Raw genomic sequence first — 25,127 nt, forward strand, 5'->3', positions numbered from 1 at the left:
TTGTCACCTCATGAAATTGACTGAACTCTTTTATATTTGTATCTGTCTGTGTACTGTAGACCTATAGGATACTGCTCTCTACTGATGACTTTAGTCTGAAGTCCCTGTGTGTACACAGCTGCTGGATCAGCTTATAGGGTACGTGACGCTGCCCTGGGCTTGGAGTGCTTCCACCTACTGGCCAGAGGCAGCACCTGCTGCCAGCCCAGTCTCTCCAGACCAGACAGAGCTGGCTGACAGCCCCATTCAGTGAACATGGATGATGCTTCCTATACAGCAGCACCATCTGCTCCCTCCTCGCCAGTCAGTCCTCAAGGGCCCTGCAGGATGAAATCATGTCAGCTCCAGCATAAACTCAATCAGGCATGGAAAATGAATGGTGGAAGCTGATATCACATGTGAATGTTATTCATTTTTTGAGGTGGGGGAATATTGATCCCCTCCATAACCTTACCTTTGCAAGTCACAAGGTGGCGCTTCACGTTATACTTCAGTCATTTGACTCGAGCTGTATCCGTGGTGCTGAAATCACACTGTATTCTGCAAATACACAGCCGACGTTCAACATGTATTCTCCACGTGGTGATGGTGTTACGTTATGGCCACGTAAATAAATAGGCTGCGCCGTGTAATTACATTTTCAAATAGGCTAAAGTAGGCTAAGGGTATCTATCTGCTACTGATTTATCATTATCAAGCCTGAAGTCGTTCAAACCGAAGAAATGGAAGAAGAGCGAAAATCCTCCAAACAATATGGGTCTTTGGAACGAAGCAAATTGGATGGAAAAGCCGATAAGAAGGGTGAGCCTTTGTAAAATGCTTAATTATATACAGTACATAGCATAGAAAGTTGTATATATGCGGGCTGCCTTTTTATAATCTATTCTACTGTGAGTTTGTTTTGCATGAGGATAAATTGAGTTTGATAGAACGTGGTGCTGAAATCTTAACGTTTAAGTCTATTTTCTTTACAAAAATCCAATATGTTTTGTGATTTGGAGACTTTATGAAGATTATATGATACTCAAACTGAGCTCCATCTATACATTGAATACTTGCAGTAATTCAGATTAGATGAACGTGTTGTCATATTCTTCATGGCTATAAGGCTCAAAATGTTACTCTGGTCCATGTGCTGATCATAAAATGAAACACTTGACTGGGATAAGGACACTCATTGGTGAGTGGAATGGAGTAGTGATCTGATATTATTGTGTAATGTCTGTTTTCTTCTTCTGTACTAGTAGAATCATTTCATGAACATAGACCATGGATAATGTTACTGCATTTAGGAGTAAACGCCATAACGGGAAGACTCGTGACGAAAGATAGATCGGTCTGAGAGTGAGAATAATTTTCTGAAAAGAACTTGGTGCAACAAGGCATAGAACAGAGCGTGCAGAAGGCAGGGGAGTACACTTTAAAATTACATCTGAAGACTGGGGGCGGCAAGGCGACCTAAAGAGCGACTTTGCTTTGAATTAGTAGGCAAAATGATGGAAATCGAGGGTGTTTGAGCTGAGGTTGAGGAAGTCTTTTTTTTTTACTTCCTCTTAGTGTTTTTGGTATGCAGAGGGGCTCAGTAGAGTGGACTGGTATCCTAAAAGAAGACGTGAAACTGCTGTCCTTACTCATTGTGTTACTCTGTCTCTACAGGTACCGTGTGAGGATATGACTCACCTTCGCCTCTAGCTGTGACTCTTCACAGGTGACACAGGGAGAGACAGTGATGAGTCTCTAAAAAGGCGAACAGGAACGGAGTGTAGCCAGCCACACACAGAGCCCTGGTAAAGCTCTGGTAATCCAAAATGACATTTTGAAATCCAATTGTGAGGAGCAATTTTCACAATAGGGGCAGAATATTGCCTCCGGGGAAAGGCATACACAGCATGCAACCCACGATCAAAACACAGACGTCAAGCTTGAACTGAGGATTTCTTCCAAATGCGTAATTAGTGAAGATCCATTGAAAAAAAAATATCAGGAGCTGCTAAAACGTAAATGATAATGTGTGTGTTTAATGGCATTAGCCTTGTTATCCCTGGTGATTTGGCCTTTGTTTTCACTTAATGTTGTCTTTTCTGACAAGGTGAAGTAATTAAGAGCCAATTGCAGCACTGTTGGAGGAGTCATAGCTGGTGTGTGAGGAGGCTGCAGGATGAACAGTAGTGATGCGTTACTGGGCTTTCAGTGGGCTGCAGGATTACGTAGTGGTGAGGAGTCTACCTGGGCTTTCTGGGCTGCAGGATTACATAGTGGTGAGGAGTCTACCTGGGCTTTCTGGGCTGCAGGATTACATAGTGGTGAGGAGTCTACCTGGGCTTTCTGGGCTGCAGGATTACGTAGTGGTGAGGAGTCTACCTGGGCTTTCTGGGCTGCAGGATTACGTAGTGGTGAGGAGTCTACCTGGGCTTTCTGGGCTGCAGGATTACGTAGTGGTGAGGAGTCTACCTGGGCTTTCAGTGGGCTGCAGGATTACGTAGTGGTGAGGAGTCTACCTGGGCTTTCAGTGGGCTGCAGGATTACATAGTGGTGAGGAGTCTACCTGGGATTTCTGGAGGTCAGAGGGAGTTGACTCTTCAGGGCAGTTCACTATGGGAGGTGTCTTGAGTTGCCTCATTAAACTAATGTTAACTAAGAACACAATAGCATTGGATCAGAAAAGCCCCTCTGTAACAATAGACTAAAGAAGGACATCTCAGCCTTTAATCCAAAACTGAGATCCGAGTCATTTGTCATCATCAAGCTGCCTCAAATTCCCCTCGCCATCATGTTCAATTCTTTCACTCATCCCCAGCCAGTGTAATGCAAGTCTGTAGAGCGTTACACTGAGCAATGGATGGTTTATTCCAATTCTCCAACCCATCGTCTGTTGTAGGATGGAACATGTCTAGACCAAATGAAGAGGAATCTACATGATTATCAGTTATTGTAAACTAGTCCTAATGCCAAATGATTTATTGTTGTAGTTGCCCAATATACATTCATGCACCAGTTAGTGTATGCATAGTTTACATATGTATAGTGTTTGACAGTTCTAAGCCATTGCAGGTTGAGATGACTATAATGGAGATTATATTCAGTGTGTCATAACATCTTGGGAAACTAGGATCTCCTCACGGATACCAATCACAGCGCTTCACAGACTATGACCAATGAAACAGACCGGCCCCCTCCTGGCACCACTGCCAAATTAGGAAATGTTAATGAGACTGCACGAGTCTACTCAACTGATGACCTTAACCAGTTCATTATAGATTCTAGAAATGCACTAGTTCATGGGTGTTCAGCATCTCTTTCCTACTATAATTGTCACTGATTCTCAGTCTTCTTTCTCATTGTCTGAGATTATTTCTCATTGTTCATGAAACTCTGACATGTATCAATATCCTGAATTCAACTGTTTAGCGAGAGCTGCCGTCATGCCATCCCAATCTCAGCACCACTGAGTCTCTGCCCAGCCTGGCAGTGTGCCACTCAGAAAGGCACGTTCCCTCCATGCTGTCCCACTGGGGGAGGCAACCCAGGAAGCGTGCTGCACACATGCTGTAATTAAGGCAGGCTGAAGACACACACTCACCACCATGCACCCACCCACCCACCCACCACTTATGTTGCTGCCATACTTTTTACTATTGTTGTTGTTGTTGTTATTATTTATCCTGGTACCAGTCACTTTCTCATAATCTCTGCCTACATGTACATATCTACCTCAATACTCCAGTATCCCTGTACATTGTACATTTGGTACTGGCACTGACCCTGTATATAGCTTATTTATTTTTTCTCATGTTTTGTTTTAGTTTTTTCTTAGTTATACTATTTTGATATTGAATACTTCACTGTTGGGTAGGGCAAGTTAAGCATTTCACTGTATTTGTGCATGTGACAAATAAAACTTAACTTGAAAAGACAGGAGTTCTGTTCTGGCCTCTCTTCTATGACACGATCATGTTGTGCTGGGATAGGTGGCGCGAGCAGAATAAGGACTCATTTGTTCCCATTTTCCTGCTGATGCACAGTACTATGTCAATTTAGCAGGAGAATAACTTGTTAATACACTACATGACCAAAAGTATGTGGACACCTGCTGGTCGAACATCTCATTCCATTTCATCTCATTAATATGGAGGTGGTCCCCCTTTGCTGCTATAGCAGCCTCCACTCTTCTGGGAAGGCTTTCGACTAGATATTGGAATACTGTTGCAGGGACTTGCTTCCATTCAGCCACAAGAGCATTAGTGAGGTCGGGCACTGATTTTTGGCAATTAGGCCTGTTTGATGGGGTTGAGGTCAGGGCTCTGTGTAGGCCAGTCAAGTTCTTCTACACCTCAACAAACCATTTCTGTATGGACCTCGCTTTGTGCTGAAACAGGAAAGGGCCTTCCCCAAACTGTTGCCATAAATTTGAAAGCACAGAATCATCTAGAATGTCATTGTATGCTGTAGCATTAAGATTTCCCTTCACTGGAACTAAGGGGCTTAGCCGAACCATGAAAAACAGCCACAGACAATTATTCCTCCTCCACCAAACTTTACAGTTGGAACTATGCATTGGGGCAGGTAGCATTCTCCTGGCATCCGCCAAACCCAGTTTTGTCCGTCAGACTGCCAGATGGTGAAATGTGATTCATCACTTCAGAGAACTCGTTTCCACTGTTCCAGAGTCCAATGGCAGTGAGCTTTACACCACTCCAGCCGATGTTTGGCATTGCACATGGTGATCTTAGGCTTGTGTGCGGCTGCTCAGCCATGAAACCCCATATCATGAAGATCCCAACGAACAGTTATTGTGCTGACGTTGCTTCCAGAGGCAGTTTGGAACTCGGTAGTGAGTGCTGCAACCGAGGACAGACGATTTTTGCGCATTATGAGCTTCAGCACTTGCCGGTCCTGTTCTGTGAGCCTGTGTGGCCTACCACTTCGCGGCTGAGGCGTTGTTGCTCCTAGACGTTTCCACTTCACAATAACAGCACTTATAGTTGACCGGAGCAGCTCTAGCTGGGCAGAAATTTGACGAACTGACTTGTTGGAAAAGTGGCACCCTATGATGGTGCCACGTTGTAAGTCACTGAGCTCTTCAGTATGGGCCATTCTACTGCCAATGTTTGTCTATGGAGATTGTATGGCTGTGTGCTCGATTTTATACACCTGTCAGCAGTGGGTGTGGATGAAATATCCGAATCCACTAATTTGAAGGTGTGTCCACATACTTTTTTATATATAGTGTATCTTTGTTTTCTTGTTTCCCTTCCAGCAGAGGAAGACATTGTCTCAATGGCGGACTCCACCATCACAATAGATCACATTGAAGGGGAGCTTTTCAGAATCGAGCGGATACGGGATGTTCTAGTACGGAGGGAATCAGAACTAAGATACATGTGAGCATTTTTTAAATAACTATCCAATCACACCAACACTCAGTTTCTGACATCTTTTGGTGATTTATCAAAGCCCTCTAGTATGAGGTAGAAGAACAGGATACACATTTTGGGCCTTTTCAGTCTCACACATAACATCCATGCCCTGGCTCCTTGTGGAATGGGTTGTGGTTGAACTGTAGTAGGTTTTCACAGGGCTCATTAGAGTTCCACAGTGATCCCCTCGGACTTGGTGACGCTCCACATATGACAGCATCTAGCAATTGTGCATGAAGGCGAATACTGTGTAGAGGACAGCAGCGCTTTGCCTGCTGTCCTATTAGTCTACCAGCTCAGCTCCTACACTTGTCTCATCACTGCACATGGACTTAGTTCTAAAAACAAAGGGTTTTATATTCTTCTCTGTCCGATCCCCTTGGCTGTAATGTTTCTTCTTCATTATTGTGACATGTGCAGGGGAAAGAGGGGAGAGACTCAGAGAAAAGATAATGATGCTGGGTATGGGGAGGTCCAGTTTCTGGGGAGATGTGCACCGATGCATACAGTAGGCTACATTCTCACTGTTCCTCCTCAAGACCTTTCTGGGTTGGAGCTTACATATAAGAAACCCTTTAATCGAAGTAAAACATCCTATGGGATTTCTGTGAGAATCGGTATGATTACTGAACACTAACCCTACTCTACACTAACAATAATCACTATTGGCCTGGTAAACAACCGCACTTCCGCTCACCGTTAAGTAGATGAGCACAGCGGCACAGAGAGAGCTTTTCTCACTTCTTACTGTATCTGTGATTCCTTCTATTTCATCTCCAGGAACAGGAGCATATTGACGCCAGTTGCTGGAGAGCTCAAGGTCTTTTCAAGGCTGACCACAGCTCTAACAGAGAGAAACTGAACAGTGATAGCATAATACCTTTGTTCATGTGGAAAAGTAATTACTGTTAGGTTTCTGATGTGTAAAGTAGCTTGTTTCCTTATCTACTTAGGTGGAAGTGAAATTAAAAACGAATAACATGACATGGTTTACTTATGGAATGAAATGAGAGCTCTCATTTGCATGCAGTGCATTAGGTGTATGCAGTTCAGCGTGTATTCTTTAATGCTGTAGGCACCACAAGGTGCTTTATTGTGAAGGTGTAATGCCGGGGTGCAGCTTCAGACACAATGACAGGGCAATACAAAGGGAATCCATATTAAAGCACGTACACAATTTCCATGCAAATAAGCTGTGATGCAGCTAATGTATTGGTCATGAAGTGGCTTGAAGATAATAACACATTTCCTGTGCTTAAAGGGCTTGGGGGCATGTTTATCTTGGAGTTAATTTTCCTCTTATTGTCTGATGGAAAAGCCCAGTTATCCAGAGTCTCAGTGTCTGACCAGTATTGTTTACTTAAACCTCCCTACCTGAGTCAATTAGTGAAATGAGATATGATGCAGCTGCAGCTCAGATAGATGGGGAGTGACTCATTCTCAGAGGCCCTGTGGCATCCGAGTTAATTCAGCTAATAAACCCTCAGCCAACAATCATTTCAGTCCACCTGAGAAGAGGAGAAAGCTAATTTAGTTCGCCATTTCCACTGAAGTGGTTTCTGTCTGTAGGATAGGCTAATATGGTTATTGCTATCATGTTTATGTTTACCAAGCTGAAATGGGAAATCGCTTAAATTCTATAGCGTTACATTCTACTATGTATTTGGCCATTTAAATGTACTGTGTTCGAATCGCTTGTGGAGTCACAAAATGTTATTTTTAAATAAAACTCATTATCTCTACACTCAACTAGAGAATCTCTCCCAGTCTCCTAGCTCTGCCTGTCAGACAGTTTTTTCACTCGGCAGCAATTATTTTTTAATTGCTATAATTCGCTGTCATTATATTGACCACGTTCTAATAGAGGAGTTATTGCAGAAGCTGAGAGCTTGAGGAAAGTTATGCCTCAGTAGACAGGACAACTCCAGGGTTGTCTGGCACATTGTGGTCCCAGGGGAAGGGTGATCACATCAGAAGGTCCTCTATGTCACAACCCTTATTACTGCCCAGCAGGATCTGTCTGTCTGTCCTTAAGTGTTAACCCTAGTGTGGGGTTATACATGCAAGCCACAGTGTCTTCAGAGAGACCACTCAACACTGGAGCCAGCATGATTGTATTTTTAAGACTACAATCTCTCCATCCTCTGTATTGAAGCATTCTGTATGGGTTTCAATTGTTCTGTCAATAAGAGCAATTAGGATTGATTCCTGAGTGTCAGACTAAGTGTGGTACAGGGAGAAGAACAGCCACTGTACTGACAGTCGATACGTGACAGGATCCAATTCTCACCTAGTCCTGGGTTCTCTTCCCCTGGGTCATACTAAACGGCTGTGAAGATAGATTGCCTTTGAAGTATATCAATGTGGTTTATGATTGAGAATGAAATAGATTCCTAAATTCTTTCCCCCTCAGGATGGATGACATTCAGCTTTGTAAGGAAATCACACGGCTGAAAAAAGAACTTCAGAAGCTAGTGTCTGTTTCAGGTAGGCTACCATACACTCTTAGAACAAAGGGTTCCAAAAGGGTTCTTCGGCTGTCCCCATAAGAGAACCCTTTTTGGTTCCAGGTTTAACCGTTTTGATTTCCAAGTAGAACCCTCTGTGGAAAGGGTTCTACATGGAACACAAAAGGGTTCTACCTGTGACCAAAAAGGTTCTATCTGGAACCAAAAAGGGTTCTTCAAAGGGTTCTCCTATGGGGACAGCCAAAGAACCCTTTTGGTTTCTAGATGGCATCTTTTCTGTGTGTGGTGACTCTCTCTGTGTGAGGTGAGGTGTTCAATTCTGTAATGGTTTTCTTAGAGAAGTGGAGGAGTCAGGCGCAGGACACAGGGATAAAGGTAAACAAACGTGTTTACTAAAATTATCAATCAATCTTCTCATCAAAAAATACATAGTTTGGAGAAACACCTCCAACTACACAAAACAGACAAACAATCACCGACAAGACAAACAGGAAATGCAGAGGTTTAAATAATGAACATAATTAGGGAAAATCAAAACAGGTGTACACAATAAAGACAAAACCAAACGAACAGTGAAACATCGATCGGTGGCTAGTAAGCCGGTGACGTCGACCGCCGAACGCCGCCCGAACAAGGAGAGGGGTCGACTTCGGCGGGAGTCGTGACAAATTCACATTATAGAGAGCACACACACTCGCTGTGCGAGAAAATGAGGGAATATCTGCATCAAAAGGGCTTATGGTCCAGGTAGTGCTCTAGGAAAGCCAATAATTAAAGATTTGCAGGACAGACAAGCAGAAGATTTGGAGCACAACATCCTTATCTCAGTTTATCATTTCAATGTTTCAGCCCCCTCTGAATTATCTCACATTTGGTAGGTTAGATCCATTGGTAATGCTATCCACGCCACTTTCTCAGTATTATTACAGGAACACCATGCACAGTGGTTACAGATCCATCAGCCTAAATTTTATTTGCCTGGTGCTTAATCTTGAACTGGAGCTGTATGAATGCTTAATGATTCCTAACATCTATGATTACTATATGAACTGTCTGTGACTGCTGTATGACCACTCCATGACTATACTGTCTGTATGACTCCAGACACAGACAAATCCAATGAGGACCGGCAGAGGGAGGAGGAACTGCTGCAGCAGATCCACAAGCTGGTGGAGACCAGGGACTTCCTGGTGGATGACGTGGAGTTTGAGAGGCTCAGGTGAGTGCTGCCATGATCTTAAAGGCAAGGAGGGTTGGGCCATCATGTTCTTAAAGGCAAGGGCTACCGTAACTATCCATGTTGCCGAAGTAGCATCTAGTGACTATTAATATTGGTGACTCAGTCATTGTCACCTCTGAGCCATACTGTATCGGAGCCAGTTGGGGAACATTCTTCCATGTCACTGTCAATGTGAATTAAACCCACGCGATCGATCTGTTGAGGTGGATTTAAAAGGGTATTTTTCACTTCTGTGGTTTATAGAGTATTGTATTCTCTCTAGAGGCTGGGCTGAGCGTTGTGTGTTGCTCAGTGTATATTTAGTGTAAATGACAGTGAGTCACACAGAGAAAGCAAGCCCCTTCCACATTGCATTTGTTTACAGCGCTAAATTAGCTGTCTTGCATGTCAGGCATCCCTGCTTATGACTACAAGTCTGAGTGACACTTTTGACAGCTCTCAGAAAGGTGGGTGATATGTGGGAAGCAGATACTTAATAATTTACAGTAAAGTGATGTTGACAGTTGAAAATCATGAAGAGAAAATGATACATTGTTAAAGTGAATTCACACCATCCACACATGTGAACAAATGTCGGAGGTGTTTGTGTATGCCTCTTTGTCTCTATCCAGTTGTTTGGTTGGTTATTTGTTTATTTTGTGTGTGTGCATGCTTATGTATCACTGTGTTTTATGGCAACAGTGGCTGTGAAAGATATAGGAAGATTTTACCCTTTGTTAACTGTGCACATACCACTAAATCTCCTTCAACAGGGAGAGAGAGGAGGACAAAGAAATGGCTGATTTCTTGCAGTCTAAATTCCCAAAGACCTCGAAGAAAAAAGGTATGAGCAAATGTGTTACCATGGTGCTGTGTAGTCAAGGTTCAAATATGAAGCTTCCTTTTGTGCAGTTAGTCCAAGACGCATTGAATGAACCAAGTTAAAATATGATAACATTAACAATGCTGATGAGGATGATAATGATGTCTCTTTTATTCCCAGACGTCACCTCCAAAGCCCAGCAGACTTCGTCCACTCCCTTCGTCACCAAAACCGGTCTCACCCTTCTGAAGGAGTGCTGCGGCTTCACATGCTCTGTCATGTAGACTCCCTGCCCTGTGGAGAGACAGAGACACTTTGTTGGTTTCTGGATGGGGTTATTTGTGTTGAGCGGGCAGACAGCGCTCTCATACTTCGACTATAACCCTAAACATATGTACAGTGATGGTTGGGACTGTGTTCCCATCAATGAATCTATTGCTGGGTCATTGCACCAATTTAGTGCATTTTGAGAAGTGTAACTTGGTCAAAAAAAAACTTTCGATTTCATCACATTTTTACATTCTGTCATATAAATGACTGAGTCAAGTAGGCTATATATATATGACATATATATAGCCTACTTGACTCAGCCAAGTCCATAAATCAACACATATCTTCTTCATCCCCATGGTTAAAATAAGTCTTCTGGTCTGTGACCATGTTTCAATTAACAAACAGAGGTACTATCCTTTGGACAGAGTGAAAATGACAACAGAACGTTTCCATTCTGATACATTCTTTTTATCTGTAGCAAATGTGGGTCAGCTCCTGGAAATGACTATCTGGCCACCCTTGGATGGTTGGTGTATATTACAAATAAGGAAAGCTGTCTGTAAAACCTGTAGTGTGATTTGACACGGTGAGTGACTACGTTTAAAAGCTCTGCAGCAGGAGAGTCATTGAGCACCAGGTTAATGGCAATTATCTTATTCAAATAGACCCTGTCCAATTAAAGTAATTAGACAGTATTATGTGTAGCTATGACTGCAATTATCCCTCTTTAATGCATTAGAGCTTGACACTTCATTCCCATGGGCATTGTCTACACAGCTATGACTAGCAAACCTCACTCTGTCTCTTGGTGACATTTTACATGGTCACGGCTAACTATGACACTGCTTAACCTTGCTAAAGGCCACTGCTTGCTTGGCTTCCATGCCAGGTGAAAAAAGGAGCTAAAATAGATCCTCCTCTCTGTCATTTGGCCCCTTGGTATCTCCCCTCTGGACTAGCTACTTTACTATGGTAGCTACCCTGTTATTAGCTGTGTCTGATTCCAGGAAAGTCACCAGAATTATATTCAGCTCTCTGCTTTCACAATTGTAATATTATTTCAGTTTCAAATGCCATGTTTTGCTTTTTTTGTTCCCCATTACCTTCTATTATGCTGATTGGTCTGATGGGAATTTCTGTTGTTTGCAATTTGCGATACTTGTACATTTTTGTGACAGTAGAGGTAAATGTGTGATAGTGAAAACCATGTACTGTGAACGTGGCTTTGACAAATATCTCAGAGTATCAAGGACAACTTTCCAAGCAGAATGGAGATCAGAATTTCTCCCCTTTGAATGAGATAATATGCCTTGAAACCAACTGTCTGCTGCTTATTCTATTACAAAACACTCTTTAACCTGACATCTATCAATGAGCACAGTCTGCTCAATGTAACAGCTCATTCACAATGCTCTGTATGTTTGTTTAATTGTCTACAACGGTTTAATCCAAACTGTGTGGAAAACTGAACATGTATTTTCACATTTATGATCCTAATGGCCATGAGAGTTGATTGTGATTAGGCTACTTGTTATTATGTTTTGTGGCTTAGAATGTCAGAACTTCTGGTTGTAAATATTGTATTGGTTTAGCGTGCTTGTCTAATTAAAGAGTTGTAATGTAGGTTTATTCTATGTAGAATAATAATATGTAATGTAGGTTTATTCTATTATTAAACCATTATTATTAAATAACTGTTTAAATCTGGACTGTTTAAATCTGGACTGTATTACCCCCAAGCCAGGTAAAAGCTTGTGCAAGGATATTGTAAGCTGGTTATAAGGAGCTAAATTGATTTATTTCAAGATCATGTACATCTTTACCCTAATTGAATCTTGTGCTTTCTGTACTCTCATCTCTATGAATCACTACGCTAACAAATGCTTTGTGTTATCAAGTGAGTGTGATAATTAGGCTGTTTTTTTTCCTTCTCTTCCACGCTCACATCTCAGAGACATGGGTGGGCGTCGAGAGCATGGGAAACAAAGACACAGGAGCCAGTGGAGGCTGCCTAGGGGAGAACGGCTCATAATAATGGCCGGAACGGAGCAAATGGAAACCATGTGTTTGATGTATTTGATACCATTCCACTGATTCAGTTCCAGTTAGTACCACGAGCCCGTCCTCCCCAGTTAAGGTGCCACCAACCTCCTGTGACAGGAGCGTTACTGAACTGTCACCACAAAGTAAATGTAATGCGTGGGGTTTGGGCTTTAACATCTAACCTATTACAAAGAGCATTCTGCCACATGCGTGTGCAACTGTCATGACAACGGCCCATGATGGGAGCGATGGTGTTGCTCTACACTAGTGAGAACCAAGTGTTTGTATTTTCGCTCCAGAGCACGTTCCTCCTCACATAACCCTAACCCTGCACTGCGCTGCGCACACAGATGACTCATCCAAGGGACTCAGGGGGAGATGGATTGTGATCCACTGGCTTTTTCTTTCTCTGAAATCCTTCACTCCATAGCAAGTCCACCACTGGGGGACCATCTGCAAAGGAAAGCTGATCCTAACAAATAATAATACACACTGCTTCAGAATGGGAAAACTGTCAATTGACAATACAGTAGCCTATACGCTGTTCAAGAGTTTGGTTTACTGGACCTAATGATATGGGTGTTTTAGATGTAATTATTGTTTTGCAAGATATCGTTGTGGATTGAAGATACTTGAAGACTCAATCATTTCTGTGGCATTTACCTGACAGCTGAGAGAAAGGCACAGCCGGTTGCAAATTACCAGACTGCGTCAGTGAAGACACCTCACTGCATTTCATTTGCAGGCCCAAAAAACATATAATCAAGCAGCTGCACAGAGAGAATTCAGACACATTACTTCCAACCCACCCTAATTGGAAGCTGCTGATTCTCAGCTAGCTCGTTCTCATATGCGGCGTGGGCCGAGACATTAAACAATCCCTGCACAAAAGATAACACGCCTTACCAATTAGGGACCATTTCTGGCAAACACATTTTTCTCTTTTTCTTTCTTCCTCCTGCACTGCTCTCGCCACCTGGACTTCCCCTCTGGTTGTGAGTTGTTATGACCGAAAAGCTCAAAGCAGGTCCAGACAAATCAATTCCTTGTAAATACAACCCCATAGTCAGGGCTGTATGCTCCCCTGCTGTATGTATTTTGTTCCCTTGACAAATGATTTTGACATTTACACAAGTGAAAGTAAATAAGAGATCTCAGTGTGCATATCAGATATGGAGAGAGATGGCACATTGGGAGGGATCAGGAGGCTGCCCACTGGAAGCTGTTGGTGGAGTGGAGGAATATCTCAGGCCTCTCACAAAGGGCCAGAAGAATAACCCAGCATGCCTTAATAACATGCGTCCTGCTCCAACTGGATGCAGCCACTCTTCACAGTTTTGTTCCCTAGCAACATGTCACCTTGCCTTTCAATGTAATGTTGTTGTTATTGACGAATGTAGAAATGAAGGCTGTGAGATTATTCTTATTATAATTGAAAGCATGGTGTTAGAGATAGCATGCTGAGGTGAGGTGGTTTAAGTTAACAATAGAGGTGTTAGAATCTAAGTCAACATCATATCAAATTCATATTCTTTACAACATTAATCCATTAATAACTTAAGCACTGTGCGTTTAGTGACATTAAAGAAATTAAGTATAGGTTCATAATGGCATCTCAATTATATATAAAGGGCATTTGAATCATGTGGTTTTGCAAATTTGCCTAGGAAGCATAGGTGAACACAAGTTGCAAGAGATGGCCTTTCCAACCTTGCATGTTGCTGCCTGTCTTTCTACTGTATCTCCATTGACCTGTGCCCTGTGACTGTGACTGGTCTAATTGAATTCATTAGTGGAGGATAAGAAAACTGTTGAAGTGTGACAATGGTTGATAAGAGCTGTAAAAGAAAACTTCCATGGAATTGTGTTATCTGACTCAGGGTTGAGGAAGAGTTGATGAGAGTTGAGACCCTTTCCTCTATCACATTCTAAGCATTTCTGCAACCTTTTCTTGATCAACTTGAACAGTATTTATATTCTGAAAAGAATCTCAACCGGATGATCTAGTGTACAACAGCTAAATAATGATCTTCAATGTATCAAGTTACTGTCGATTAAGTCTCAGTTCCCAGTTCAATATGTGATGTGCAAGATCTTGTAAACCATTGGCTCAATAACCGGAGATAGGAGAAATTACATTGGCCAGACATTGACTTGCTTCCAAATTGCATGGAATCTGTTTATATTTTCTATTCATCTTTATCACATTGACAGTGATGATGTGACATAATTTTATGTGACATTTCTGTCTATTGGCTCAGAGCTGGGCTCAGTATTGGTGACCACTGGCATTTTGCAGTCCCTGTATTGAACCCATGAGCTTCCTCTGAGAGAAGAAATCATGCTGTGCCAGCGACTGTCTTTCAGCTGTGGATGACAGGTTCATGTAGGCTGGCTATTGGTTCACTGCAGTGGTCACCAAGACTTTGCATTGGAACACACTGGTACCCTTCCATACAAGAAAGACTATTTCTCACACCCATTGTTCAATATAAGATAGCATGGGCCACCATGATTCAAGGGCTTATCACTCCCTAAACATTTTTATACCAACATTGACTAATAAGAATTCCCCATTGCATTATGATTATGGTATACAAAGGCCATAATGGTTAATTCTCTCTGTAATCATCCAGATAGTTTTTGTTGGTGTTAATTTCATGGGTACAGATCAGTGGAGGCTGCTGAGGGGAGGACGGCTCATAATAATGGCTGAACAGCAAATGGAATGGCATCAAACACATGGAAACCATGTATTTAATGTATTTGATACCCTTCCACTCATTCCACTCGAGTCCTTACCATGTCTGCCCCAATTAAGGTGCCACCAACCTCCTTTGGTACAGTTGAAAAAACCACTTGAAATACACATATTGTATGTGGAGCAAAATGTCACAGTGAATGGCCAGTGCCTTTTCAGTCTCTGTGCTGTGGAACCCAGTGATGTCAGAAAGCCCCTGGGTGTGACAGGCCAGCAGCAGAGAAGAGCACAGTGATGGTTACCCTGATTCTCTCTTTACTCCCAGACTCATGAGACCATTAATGAACAAAACAACTATTTCAGGTGCAACACAGCAACTCACATATGATGACCACAGACAGTGACCATCTCTCAAACACTATCTTCTGCATGTTCAATATTCACACTTACACATACAGTTACCGGCTCTAAAACACTCTCGCAACCTCAAAGCACCTGCAACCAAATCAGTCACACACAGAAAGATATGACATTTTTATTAGTAATATTATGGCATCATATCTGTGAGGTACAGAACAGTAAAGGCAGAGACGGTGAGAGTAACACCTCAAAAGTGTTTTCATTTCCATCTCACATGAGTTATTCTGAGTCACTCCTAGCAACTTTGCGGCATAACAAGTCAATTATTGGGCTTTTCTCCTGCATATCTCACCATCCTCTTTAAGGAAGAAAACAACATTTAAGGAATGTCATTTGCAGGTTATTTACTTTAAATGCGCAAACTATTCAATATTTTAGCTATGCTATGACATTACAATGCCATAGCATCCACAGTACATATTATTTGTTCTTTTGTTGCACATATTCTCATTACTATCTAAAAATACTGGAATAAAATAATATAGACGTGTCTATAACTCCTTATAGGGCACAGTAAATGAAGTGAAATAGCCTATGTGAAATGGAAACCATACCATAACATAACTAGTGACTGACTGACTAGTAAATCTAACATCTCTGCCATAACCCTAACATGTACATGATCTATAATAAAACAGTGCGACCCGGTGGCAGAAAACTGAATTAGTTGAAATTGCTGTAAAGCACAGAGCCGACAATATTGTTACTTTAAAGTTTACATGACTCAAAAAAACAATAACACAATTAGTGGATTCGGCTATTTCAGCCACACCCGTTGCTGACAGGTGTATAAAATTGAGCACACAGCCATGTAATCTCCATACACAAACATTGGCAGTAGAAAGGCCTTAAAGAAGAGCTCAGTGACTTTCAACGTCGCACCACCACAGGATGCCACCTTTCCAACAAGTCAGTTTGTTAAATTTCTGCCCTGCTAGAGCTGCCCCGGTCAACTGTAAGTGCTGTTATTGTGAAGTGGAAATGTCTAGGAGCAACAACGGCTCAGCTGCAAAGTGGTAGGCCACACAAGCTCACAGAACAGGACCGCAGTGTTGAAGCGCGTAATGTGTAAAAATTGTCTATTCTCGGTTGCAACACTCACTACATAGTTCCAAACTGCCTCTGGAAGCAATGTCAGCACAAGTACTGTTCGTCGGGAGCTTCATGAAATAGGTTTACATGGCCGAGCAGCAGCACATAAGCCTAAGATCATTATGCGCAATGCCAAGCGTTGCCGCAAATGGACTCAGGAGAAGTCGAAACGCTTTCTCTGGAGTGATGAATCACGTTTCACCATCTGGCAGTCCGACGGATGAATCTGGGTTTGGTGGGTGCCAGTAGAACGTTACCTGCCCCAATGCATACTGCCAATTGTAAAGTTTGGTGGAGGAGGAATAATGGTCTGGGGCTGTTTTTCATGGTTCAGGCTAGGCCCCTTAGTTCCAGTGAAGGGAAATCTTAACGCTACAGGATACAATCACATCCTGGACAATTCTGTGCTTCCAACTTTGTGGCAACAATTTGTGGAATGTTCTTTCCTGTTTCAGCATGACAATGCCCCCATGCACAAAGCGAGGTCCATACAGAAATGGTTTCTCAAGGTCGGTGTGGAAGAGCTTGACCGGCCTGCACAGAGCCCTGACCTCAACCCATCGAACACCTTTGGAATGAATTGGAACGCCGACTGTGAGCCAGGCCTAATTGCCCAACACCAGTGCCTGACCTCACTAACGCTCTTGTGCCTGAATGGAAGCAAGTTCCAGCAGCAATGTTCCAACATCTAGTGGAAAGCCTTCCCAGAAGAGTGGAGGCTGTTATAGCAGCAAAGGGGGGAACAACTCCATATTAATGCTCATGATTTTGGAACGAGATGTTCGACGAGCAGGTGTCCACATACTTTTGGTCATGTAGTGTAGCTTCATAGTCCACGTATTTTGATGGCTGGGGTAGAATGTGAAGATGGTTTATCGTTTAGTCCATAGCTAAATCGTTTTTTTGTCCCTCTTTGTGCAAATGTTCTGGTGGCCCTATTGTAGGCTACCCTATCATTCTGAATGTATTAATATGGTCTCATTTTATGCAATGTATAAATTCCCAATTACTAGACAATAAAGTCCAGTGAATGTAACTTTCACTTTAACAGATGACGTAACCTAATTTAATTCAATTTGTGCTGCTTCAGTTTTTTGCGAGAACTCCTCTGCTGTGGAAACGACGGAAGCGCAGTTCTGGATTTTGGTTTGACTGGTAGAAAGAAGGATGGAGTTTCTGACAGGGAACCCGTTTACTACACCGGTGGGTCAGCGAATAGGTAATTGTTACATTTTAACTAATAAAGTAGGTTTATAGTGTTTTGACAGGTGAGTTTGTAGATAGTTTACATTGTTGCATCGGACATGACTCGCTACAAGACATTGGTAGGCTACTGTTGGAAAACAGATACAATCACTCCATAAAACGCCACTAGATAATCTGTAGGCTATCGAAAGGGAAATTGGCGTCATTGGTTATGTATTTAATAAGAAACGAAACTGTGACAATTGCTTGCTTATAGTTAGTTAATTGATCAAGATTGACAGTGCAAGAAGAGATTAGATCATGCTATTACTTGACTGACACTTGCACCGCACAATAATACCCTAGAGGCGGGTTTACAGTGTTTTAATCCTCAATTTAATTGGCCAGTTTGGGTATTGTTGGTGGTCTATAGACCAATCGTTTGGCAAGCTCTGGGTGGGGCGGTGAAAAGTTGTTCCCTTCCTTCGTGACCTAATTTTAATAAAGGAGAATTTATTAAAGGTCCAATGCAGCCATTTTTATCTCGATATCAAATAATTTCCGTGTAACCATGCAGTACCTTACTGTGAATGTTTTAAATTAAAATTGTCTAAAATAAACTAAATGTACTTCTTAGCAAAGAGCAATTTCTCAAGCAATAATTTTGCTAGGAGTGGGAGAAGACAACTGAAAACTAGCTGTTATTTATTTGCGGAGGTTTGGAACACTTTCTTATTGGTATATTAACTAATTTACCAGGTAGACCGAAACTACATCCCACCAAAACAGGCAACAATTTCAGGAAGACTTCTCAAACATCTCTTACACTAAAAAGTCATTATCATTTTCACAATAGTACACTGTATTATTTCCACCTAATAGTGTGACAATATCAAACACAGACAAATCACATTTTTGACTGCACTGGGCCTCTAAGAAATAATGGAATAACGTGCATACTGTAGATGTTTCATAGTGAGTAACATTGCTGATTTAATAATTAATCTGCTTGCCAACTTGATTTTATGTAGACTACAAGTGGCCTACTATTTTATCTTATAAGCTTGAAAACTCCCCCTGTGATGTAATTGTTTTCCATCTATAATCTGCCTATTTTAATGTATATGACCACAATGAGACAGTACAAGTAGGAGAGGTTGTTCTCCTTTCTCAACTGAGCTAAATCCTGTTTCTATCCCCTCCCTTTCAGAGGAATGAAGACAGAACATTTAAATTGTTTAATAAACGTCTGCCAAGGAACCTAATGCTGGTCACATGAACCATTCAGTTAGATGGAGAAAGAATGAGTTTGACTAACAAACAGGGATTTAACTCGCATGGATGAGTAGAGGCATCAGCAAAGCAGGCTAATAAACAACTATTGAGAGTTGTGTGTTATGAGGCAGAGACCGTTTCACAGTGACTGTCTTCCAGATAATTTTATGCAAAATGAAGTGCAATGTCTCAATTGTTTTTGTTCTCAGAATATGCAACCAGCTCCAGTCTGCAGTCGGAGGACTGGGCCCTCAACATGGACATCTGTGACATCATCAACGAGACAGAAGAGGGGTGTGTATCCTCTGTTGACATAATGGACTGTTTTTTTTTCCTTTGACAGCTTACTGTATTGTGCTCTTGTTGTTTGAAGTTGATCGTTTACCTACAATGATTACAGGCCTAGAGATGCATACAAAGCAATAAAGAAGAGGATTGTTGGAAACAAGAACTTCAGAGAGGTCATGCTGGCATTGACTGTGAGTGTCACATTTACCTCTCTCATTCACCATACTTTTTCCTTTTCTTCATGAACTTGTAACCTAACTTTCTTTCTCTCTCCATCTTTCTTATGTCATGTTGGTTTTCAGGTACTGGAAGCGTGTGTGAAGAACTGTGGCCACAGGTTCCATGTACTAGTCTCAACCAGGGAGTTTGTTGAGGGGGTTCTGGTCAGGTCCATCTTACCCAAAAACAATCCCCCTCTGGTCCTGCATGACAGAGTGCTCAGCCTTATACAGGTTAGAGATGGCATTGGTACTCATTCCTTCAGTAAGTCACAGAGCTGTGTTGGAATTGACAGCTAGCTATTGTCGGGTGTGTGCTGTTTATGATGCGTGTTTGTCTATGGTTCAGGCATGGGCAGACGCATTCCGCAGCTCGCCAGCTCTGACGGGCGTGGTCTCTGTGTACGAGGACCTGAGACGGAAAGGACTGGAGTTCCCCATGACTGAACTAGACGGATACTCCCCCATTCACACTCCAAATAGGGTATACCTTCAAACAATGACTGGTGAAAATGCATGCATTTCCTCACTGACAAATACAGAGTACAACTTTCTGCTAAACCTCTCTAAAGCTGTTTTAACTCCCTACTCCCTAACACTAGTCTCTAATTCAATTGGTCCCTGTGCTCTGCCCACCAGACTGTGCCTGATAACGGGCCTACTGTCACTGTATCTGCTGCACCCTCATCCCCCAGGCCTGTCCCCATATCATCACAGCTTTCTGCATCCCAACAGAGCGAGCAGAGACCCCTCACCTTCACACCTTATCAGGTGATTGGAATGCTCACGTCATACAGGGGCCTCTAAAATGGCATGGCTTTTATTTTAGTAACACAACTATCTTTTGCATGCAGGCTGAATTCAGTCCAGGGCATTACTGTAAAATCCAATTACCTTGTGCACTGGATGTTTCAGTTACTTGTTTCACATTCAGAATTTCTAATAAAAGTTGATGCTTTACAGTATTATGCCAACCCCACCCCACACAATTTAGCATATGAGTGCTGATGCCATTGACTCCAATTCCAGGTTAAAAAGTTGAAGACCGACCTGGGAGTGGTTCGAGGTAACCTGACAGTGATGTCAGATATGATGTCTCAACTGGATCCAGCAACAGCCAAGCATTCAGACACCGAGCTGCTTCAGGTTAGTTGGTTCGCTCGCTGGGCTCTCTCTATGGCTGTCCATCCATGGCTGTGACACATGTCATCTGTTTGTATCCATCTCTCTTTTGTCCATTGCTGTCTTTCTGCTGATTCTCTGTATCTCCTGCTTTCTCTCTCTCTGTCAGTAGGAGTTGTATGCAGCATGTAAAGACATGCAGGATACGATAATGGAGCTGGTCCCAAGACTCAGTGAGGAGAAACTGACAGAGGAGCTGCTGGTTGCCAATGATGAGATCAATGCCACATTCACTCGCTACCAGAGGTATTGTCCTAAATGATCAACATGAGATGCAGTCAATAATTCCTGCTATGATAGCAGTATGATTTTCATTATTTCCTTTCCAGGTTTCAGAGACAAAGAGCTACACAGCAGGTAAGTGTTTTTTCTTAAGGATCTGTGGTCCTTTACCCTTATCACAAATGCATGTTTGGATGAGAAATATGTACTGTTCAACTTCTTCACATTTTTCTCAATCGCCTAGAGCCCGACCTACATCAACCTTATTGACCTCAGTGCAGCAATCAAGCCTGTTGTTACAGCTCCCACCCACAGCCATCTCAGCCGATCAACAGTGGACACAGTGTCTAGTCAGATGGCAGGACTCAGTAAGTAACTACAGTGTTCCTCAATCTGATAGAGGTTCTCAATGTGTCTCTATGGTACAATGAATTATCTTACCCTGTTTTCCACATAGGTATGAGGGAATTCGATGAATTTGCACAGAACAGGAGCATCTCACAGACACAACCGAGACCGAGGTAATAGACAGCTCCAACAAAAGTCCAGGTTTTGCTTCCATGGTCGACTTGATTGTTCAGACTCATAGCAAGAGTGAGCGGGAGCTTACTAAAGCACGTCTCAAGACTTTCTCCTGGCTTACTACGGTATAACAAATGGACTAGTGCTGTGGTTGTCTTGTCACTCCCTGGCTTGTTTAGGTTATAACAGTCCTGCTCCAGCTAAGGTGGTGCACTAGTCTAGACCGGAAGTGAACCTGACTGGCTCAGGATGGATACTTATCTCTCTCAAGATATTTGTGCCATTCATTCTGTCAATAAGGATTATGAATGGAGTCTGACATGAACTGCAAGCTTACATGGCTAGTGAGAAAACTGCAAACATTTGCAATACAAATGTTGAAGGAATGTTCCTCCACTGTATTTGGTTTTCCAATAAAGTTGTTCATACTTTGGCCAATGGTTACTTGTGGAGATGGCTATTATTCTACAACTGTATGTAGACTGTAAACTGCATAATTTTGTAAGCAGTGAAATGTGTGTTTCAGTGAGAGGACTGAAGGTGTTGCCGACAGTCTGGCTCAAGCACAGAACACCAGATTACAGAACACTGGAACGGTCAGTAACCCCAGAATTATTTAACCCAGGACAGATTTGAAAGGATGTTTGTTTAGGAAGGGCATTGCTTGTGACCATGGAGTCCTTATGCCCTGTGGAGTGTCACTAATATGTACAATAACCCAGTGTCTTAGTTAATGTGTAGGTCTGCCCTGCCTCTGTATGTGTAAACAATGTTCTGTGTCCTGCCACATATCCATGTGCAAAATTGGCAATTTTGTTAGTGCTATAAGATTGTCTGTCTGTGTCTCTGTTTTGTCTCCTTGTTCATAACCCAATTGTTTTGTGTTATTGCATACATGTCTACCGGTATCTTTGTTCATAAATAAAAATGCCGATCTGTGTAAAGGGTGACAGCCCAGACTCCACCCCCCTCAGCTCCTCGACACAGTTTGATTGGATGACGGAAAAGGGAATGGTGGGTCTGATTGGCTGGCACAGTGCCATTCCTTTTGCATTCTACCCCTGGGGCTTATGCTGGGATGTTTTGCATTCAAGCCTGTTTAGTGTGTGTTTTAATGAATGATTGTTTCCTTCCGTCTTTGTACTGAGATGGTTGTAGGATCTTTTTTCCGGTGTGCCTGATCTGGTTATTTTTAGCTTACTTTGATTTTTGCATTCATGTGTTGATTGTTCAGTGTTCATTTCTGAAACTGATAGATGGTGTGTATTGGCACATCTTAAAGGGATACTTCTGGATTTTGGCAATGAGGCCCTTTGTCTACTTCCCCAGAGTCAGATGAACTTGTGAACACCATTTTTGTCTGTGTCCAAAATGGCCTCATTGCCAAAATCTCCAAGTATCCCTTTTAAATCATAACTCTGCTTGCTAATTTACTCCCACTCTGTTTTGTTTTCCCTGCTGTAACTTTGGTGTGGTGGATGGATCCCTTGTTTCCCCTGTCTAAAATAAACTGGTTTCAATCAGAATACTAGGGGTCAGCATGCTTGAATGGTGGTTATGTGTAGATTGCCCAAGAAAAATGTAATGGTACTCTAGAATCTGGTCGTCACAAGAAAACAGTGGCTTACAGTAAATCCTGACAGTAACCTCTTGCCTAACTCCCCCAGATCCCTGTGAGTCAGACATCTGTGATGGATGACATTGAGAAGTGGCTGGATGTGGACGAGGTGGGTCACTGTTAGCATTCACTCAATGTCATGGTATACAAGCAGAGTCGAACTTGGTTCCATGTTATACCAGTGCCATTCCTTGCACCCCCTCTCTAATTTGGTTTTATGGACTTTATGCTTTACCCCAGCAAATGTAACATTCCTGGATTCTTGAACATATATTCAATTTTGTTTGGACATGTGACTTTTGACGTGAACACAACAGTCATGGCTTTCATGTGTGTTATGTGTATCACAGGAGGACGACATGGCTGATTCAGAGGGTGTGACAAGTGAGGGTGAGCTTCTATTTCTTAGTTCCTCATCCAGCTCTCATCCACTCCCTGGGTATCGCTATGTAGATCCAACAACAGTTTAGTTTGCTTTCTTGAACTGTTACAAAGTCCTGAGTAATCCCTTTTTGAGACCAACAAAGCCCACCTAAGGCAACTTCTCCTTCTCCCTCCTGTTTAGAGTTTGACAGGTTTCTGGCAGAAAGAGCGAGAGCAGCGGAGCGACTCCCGTCCCTGAAAGCTTCTTCTCATGACGACAACAACCACCCAGAGTCATAGGCCAAGCCGCAACCTGTCACATAACCAATGCCATTTTCCCAAATAGTGTGAGAGGACTGAACTGGCTGAATGTATGATTGGCACATACAGTGAGTAAATGACTGGTGGGAACAACAACTCCTGACAATAGGGTTGTGCTACTGACACTCAGGTACACTACAGAACTACTTTATGTTCAACTCTCATGGGTTAAGGTCTTCATGTACTATGTTTAATATATATTGTTATGTTAAGGCTAAATTAACTTGGACCAAGTGTTTTTAACTTACACTAAAAGAGTGCTTTATGATAAGAACTTAAGTCGTCCAGTGCCACTATGGATATCCAGTTGATGAGGCTGGTGGGAGGAGCTATAGGAGGATTGGCTTATTATAATGGCTGGAATGGAGTCAAACATGTGGTTTCCTTATGTTTGGTACTGTTCCCTTTATTCCGTTCTAGACATTATAATGAGCCTGTCCTAGTATAGCTCCTCCCACCAGCCTCTGGTATGGCTGCGGATACAAACATTTGCACAATTATTAAGTTTAATTCCTGTTATGTTTCTTAGAAGAGAATGGAATATGCCCAATATTTTCAGATGAACATTGAATGGTGTGCATTCCAGAAAATGCAGGCATGATAAACACAATGTTAGTAGATTGCAATAAGCTAAAATGAGGGGAAATGAATTATGTGATGCTCATGATGAATCCCATTTGTAATACAGAACACTTTTAGGAAGAGCAATATGAACCTAATTGTTTCTGGAGTACTTGAAGTTTATCAAATGTTACACAATGTCAGTCAAGATCTTGTTCTCAACTGGCCTACCTGGTTAAATAAAGGTGAAATGAAATACATTAAACACAGATGAAGTCTGAAAGATAGTTTGCTTTTATTCACTCTGGGAGATGGGGTGCTTAGTGTGTGGTCTGATTTCATGGTTCTGCAAATATGACTGATTTCTGTGTTTTGAGAAATTGGTATACCATAATTCCACTAGTCTGTGACTGTGAATAACACAAAGGTTTTGCAATTTCCAATGTCATTTAAAAAAGCATGTTGAATCTGTCAAGTACTTACAGAAGTGATAATGCTTTTGTCATATCAACTTTAAAAGGTGTCTGAAGAAACTGGGATGCCATAACTTTTATACGGAACAGCGACGGGCTAAGAGGAGTTCCAAACAGCTGGGGCAAGGGGAAGTTGAACTATGTATTTTTTTCCTTATATAAGGAATTGATACGTTCAACGTTTCAACGTTTTAAAAACGAAAGTGCCTAAAACCAAAGTATGGAAGAGGCAATTTAGAAATGTGTTGTGAAGCATAAACTAGGCCAATGTTTGGTTCTCTGAAATACTGCATTTTGATCTGTAAATCTCTGTTCTGCATGGTATCTAAACTATACTGAACTAAAATATAAATTACAATTTCAACAATTTTACTGAGTGTAAAGGGATTTATAAGTTTGAATATAATGATTAAATAATTCTACCCTGAGACTTAACTATTAGG

The 25,127-nt window shown here is 42.1% G+C and overlaps 2 protein-coding genes across 7 annotated transcripts; both read left to right on the forward strand.

The window, feature by feature from the left end:
• The first annotated feature begins 412 nt into the window (after positions 1–412).
• LOC106607059 (bMERB domain-containing protein 1) lies at positions 413–11,894 on the forward strand. Of its 2 annotated transcripts, none has more exons than XM_014203626.3 (6): positions 413–801; positions 5,261–5,381; positions 7,831–7,904; positions 8,990–9,104; positions 9,878–9,948; positions 10,108–11,894. In XM_014203626.3, exons 1-6 carry the CDS (start codon positions 723–725, stop codon positions 10,209–10,211), a joined length of 564 nt encoding a protein of 187 aa, XP_014059101.1. In that variant the 5' UTR covers positions 413–722; the 3' UTR covers positions 10,212–11,894. The 2 variants fall into 2 exon arrangements, with proteins under 2 accessions (XP_014059101.1, XP_014059099.1); XM_014203624.3 differs by having other exon boundaries at positions 416–801; positions 5,258–5,381.
• Positions 11,895–17,551: 5,657 nt separating this feature from the next.
• Positions 17,552–24,482, forward strand: LOC106607057 (target of Myb1 membrane trafficking protein). 5 transcript variants are annotated; one of them, XM_014203618.2, is made up of 16 exons: positions 17,552–17,675; positions 19,126–19,210; positions 19,317–19,395; positions 19,507–19,656; positions 19,772–19,906; positions 20,062–20,193; positions 20,452–20,568; positions 20,717–20,850; positions 20,934–20,961; positions 21,071–21,194; positions 21,284–21,347; positions 21,875–21,944; positions 22,294–22,362; positions 23,016–23,075; positions 23,317–23,356; positions 23,532–24,482. In XM_014203618.2, the coding sequence occupies exons 1-16, from the start codon at positions 17,624–17,626 to the stop codon at positions 23,627–23,629; spliced, it is 1,437 nt and encodes a 478-aa protein (XP_014059093.1). In that variant the 5' UTR covers positions 17,552–17,623; the 3' UTR covers positions 23,630–24,482. The 5 variants fall into 5 exon arrangements, with proteins under 5 accessions (XP_014059093.1, XP_014059094.1, XP_014059095.1 ...); XM_014203619.2 differs by having other exon boundaries at positions 20,461–20,568; XM_014203620.2 differs by lacking the exon at positions 22,294–22,362.
• The last annotated feature ends 645 nt before the right edge of the window (positions 24,483–25,127 follow it).

This window comes from Salmo salar, chromosome 06 (assembly GCF_965601325.2).
Source record: "Salmo salar chromosome 06, fSalSal1, whole genome shotgun sequence".
Lineage (NCBI taxonomy): Eukaryota > Metazoa > Chordata > Actinopteri > Salmoniformes > Salmonidae > Salmo > Salmo salar.

Coding starts and splice junctions, on each gene's coding strand:
- LOC106607059 (XM_014203624.3), top strand. CDS start 723: ATGGAAGAAGAGCGAAAATCCTCCAAACAATATGGGTCTTTGGAACGA. Junction 5,382..7,830: donor GAATCAGAACTAAGATACAT/GTGAGCATTTTT, acceptor TTTCCCCCTCAG/GATGGATGACATTCAGCTTT. Junction 9,949..10,107: donor AAAGACCTCGAAGAAAAAAG/GTATGAGCAAAT, acceptor TTTTATTCCCAG/ACGTCACCTCCAAAGCCCAG.
- LOC106607057 (XM_014203618.2), top strand. CDS start 17,624: ATGGAGTTTCTGACAGGGAACCCGTTTACTACACCGGTGGGTCAGCGA. Junction 19,211..19,316: donor ATCAACGAGACAGAAGAGGG/GTGTGTATCCTC, acceptor CAATGATTACAG/GCCTAGAGATGCATACAAAG. Junction 20,194..20,451: donor TCACCTTCACACCTTATCAG/GTGATTGGAATG, acceptor CTCCAATTCCAG/GTTAAAAAGTTGAAGACCGA.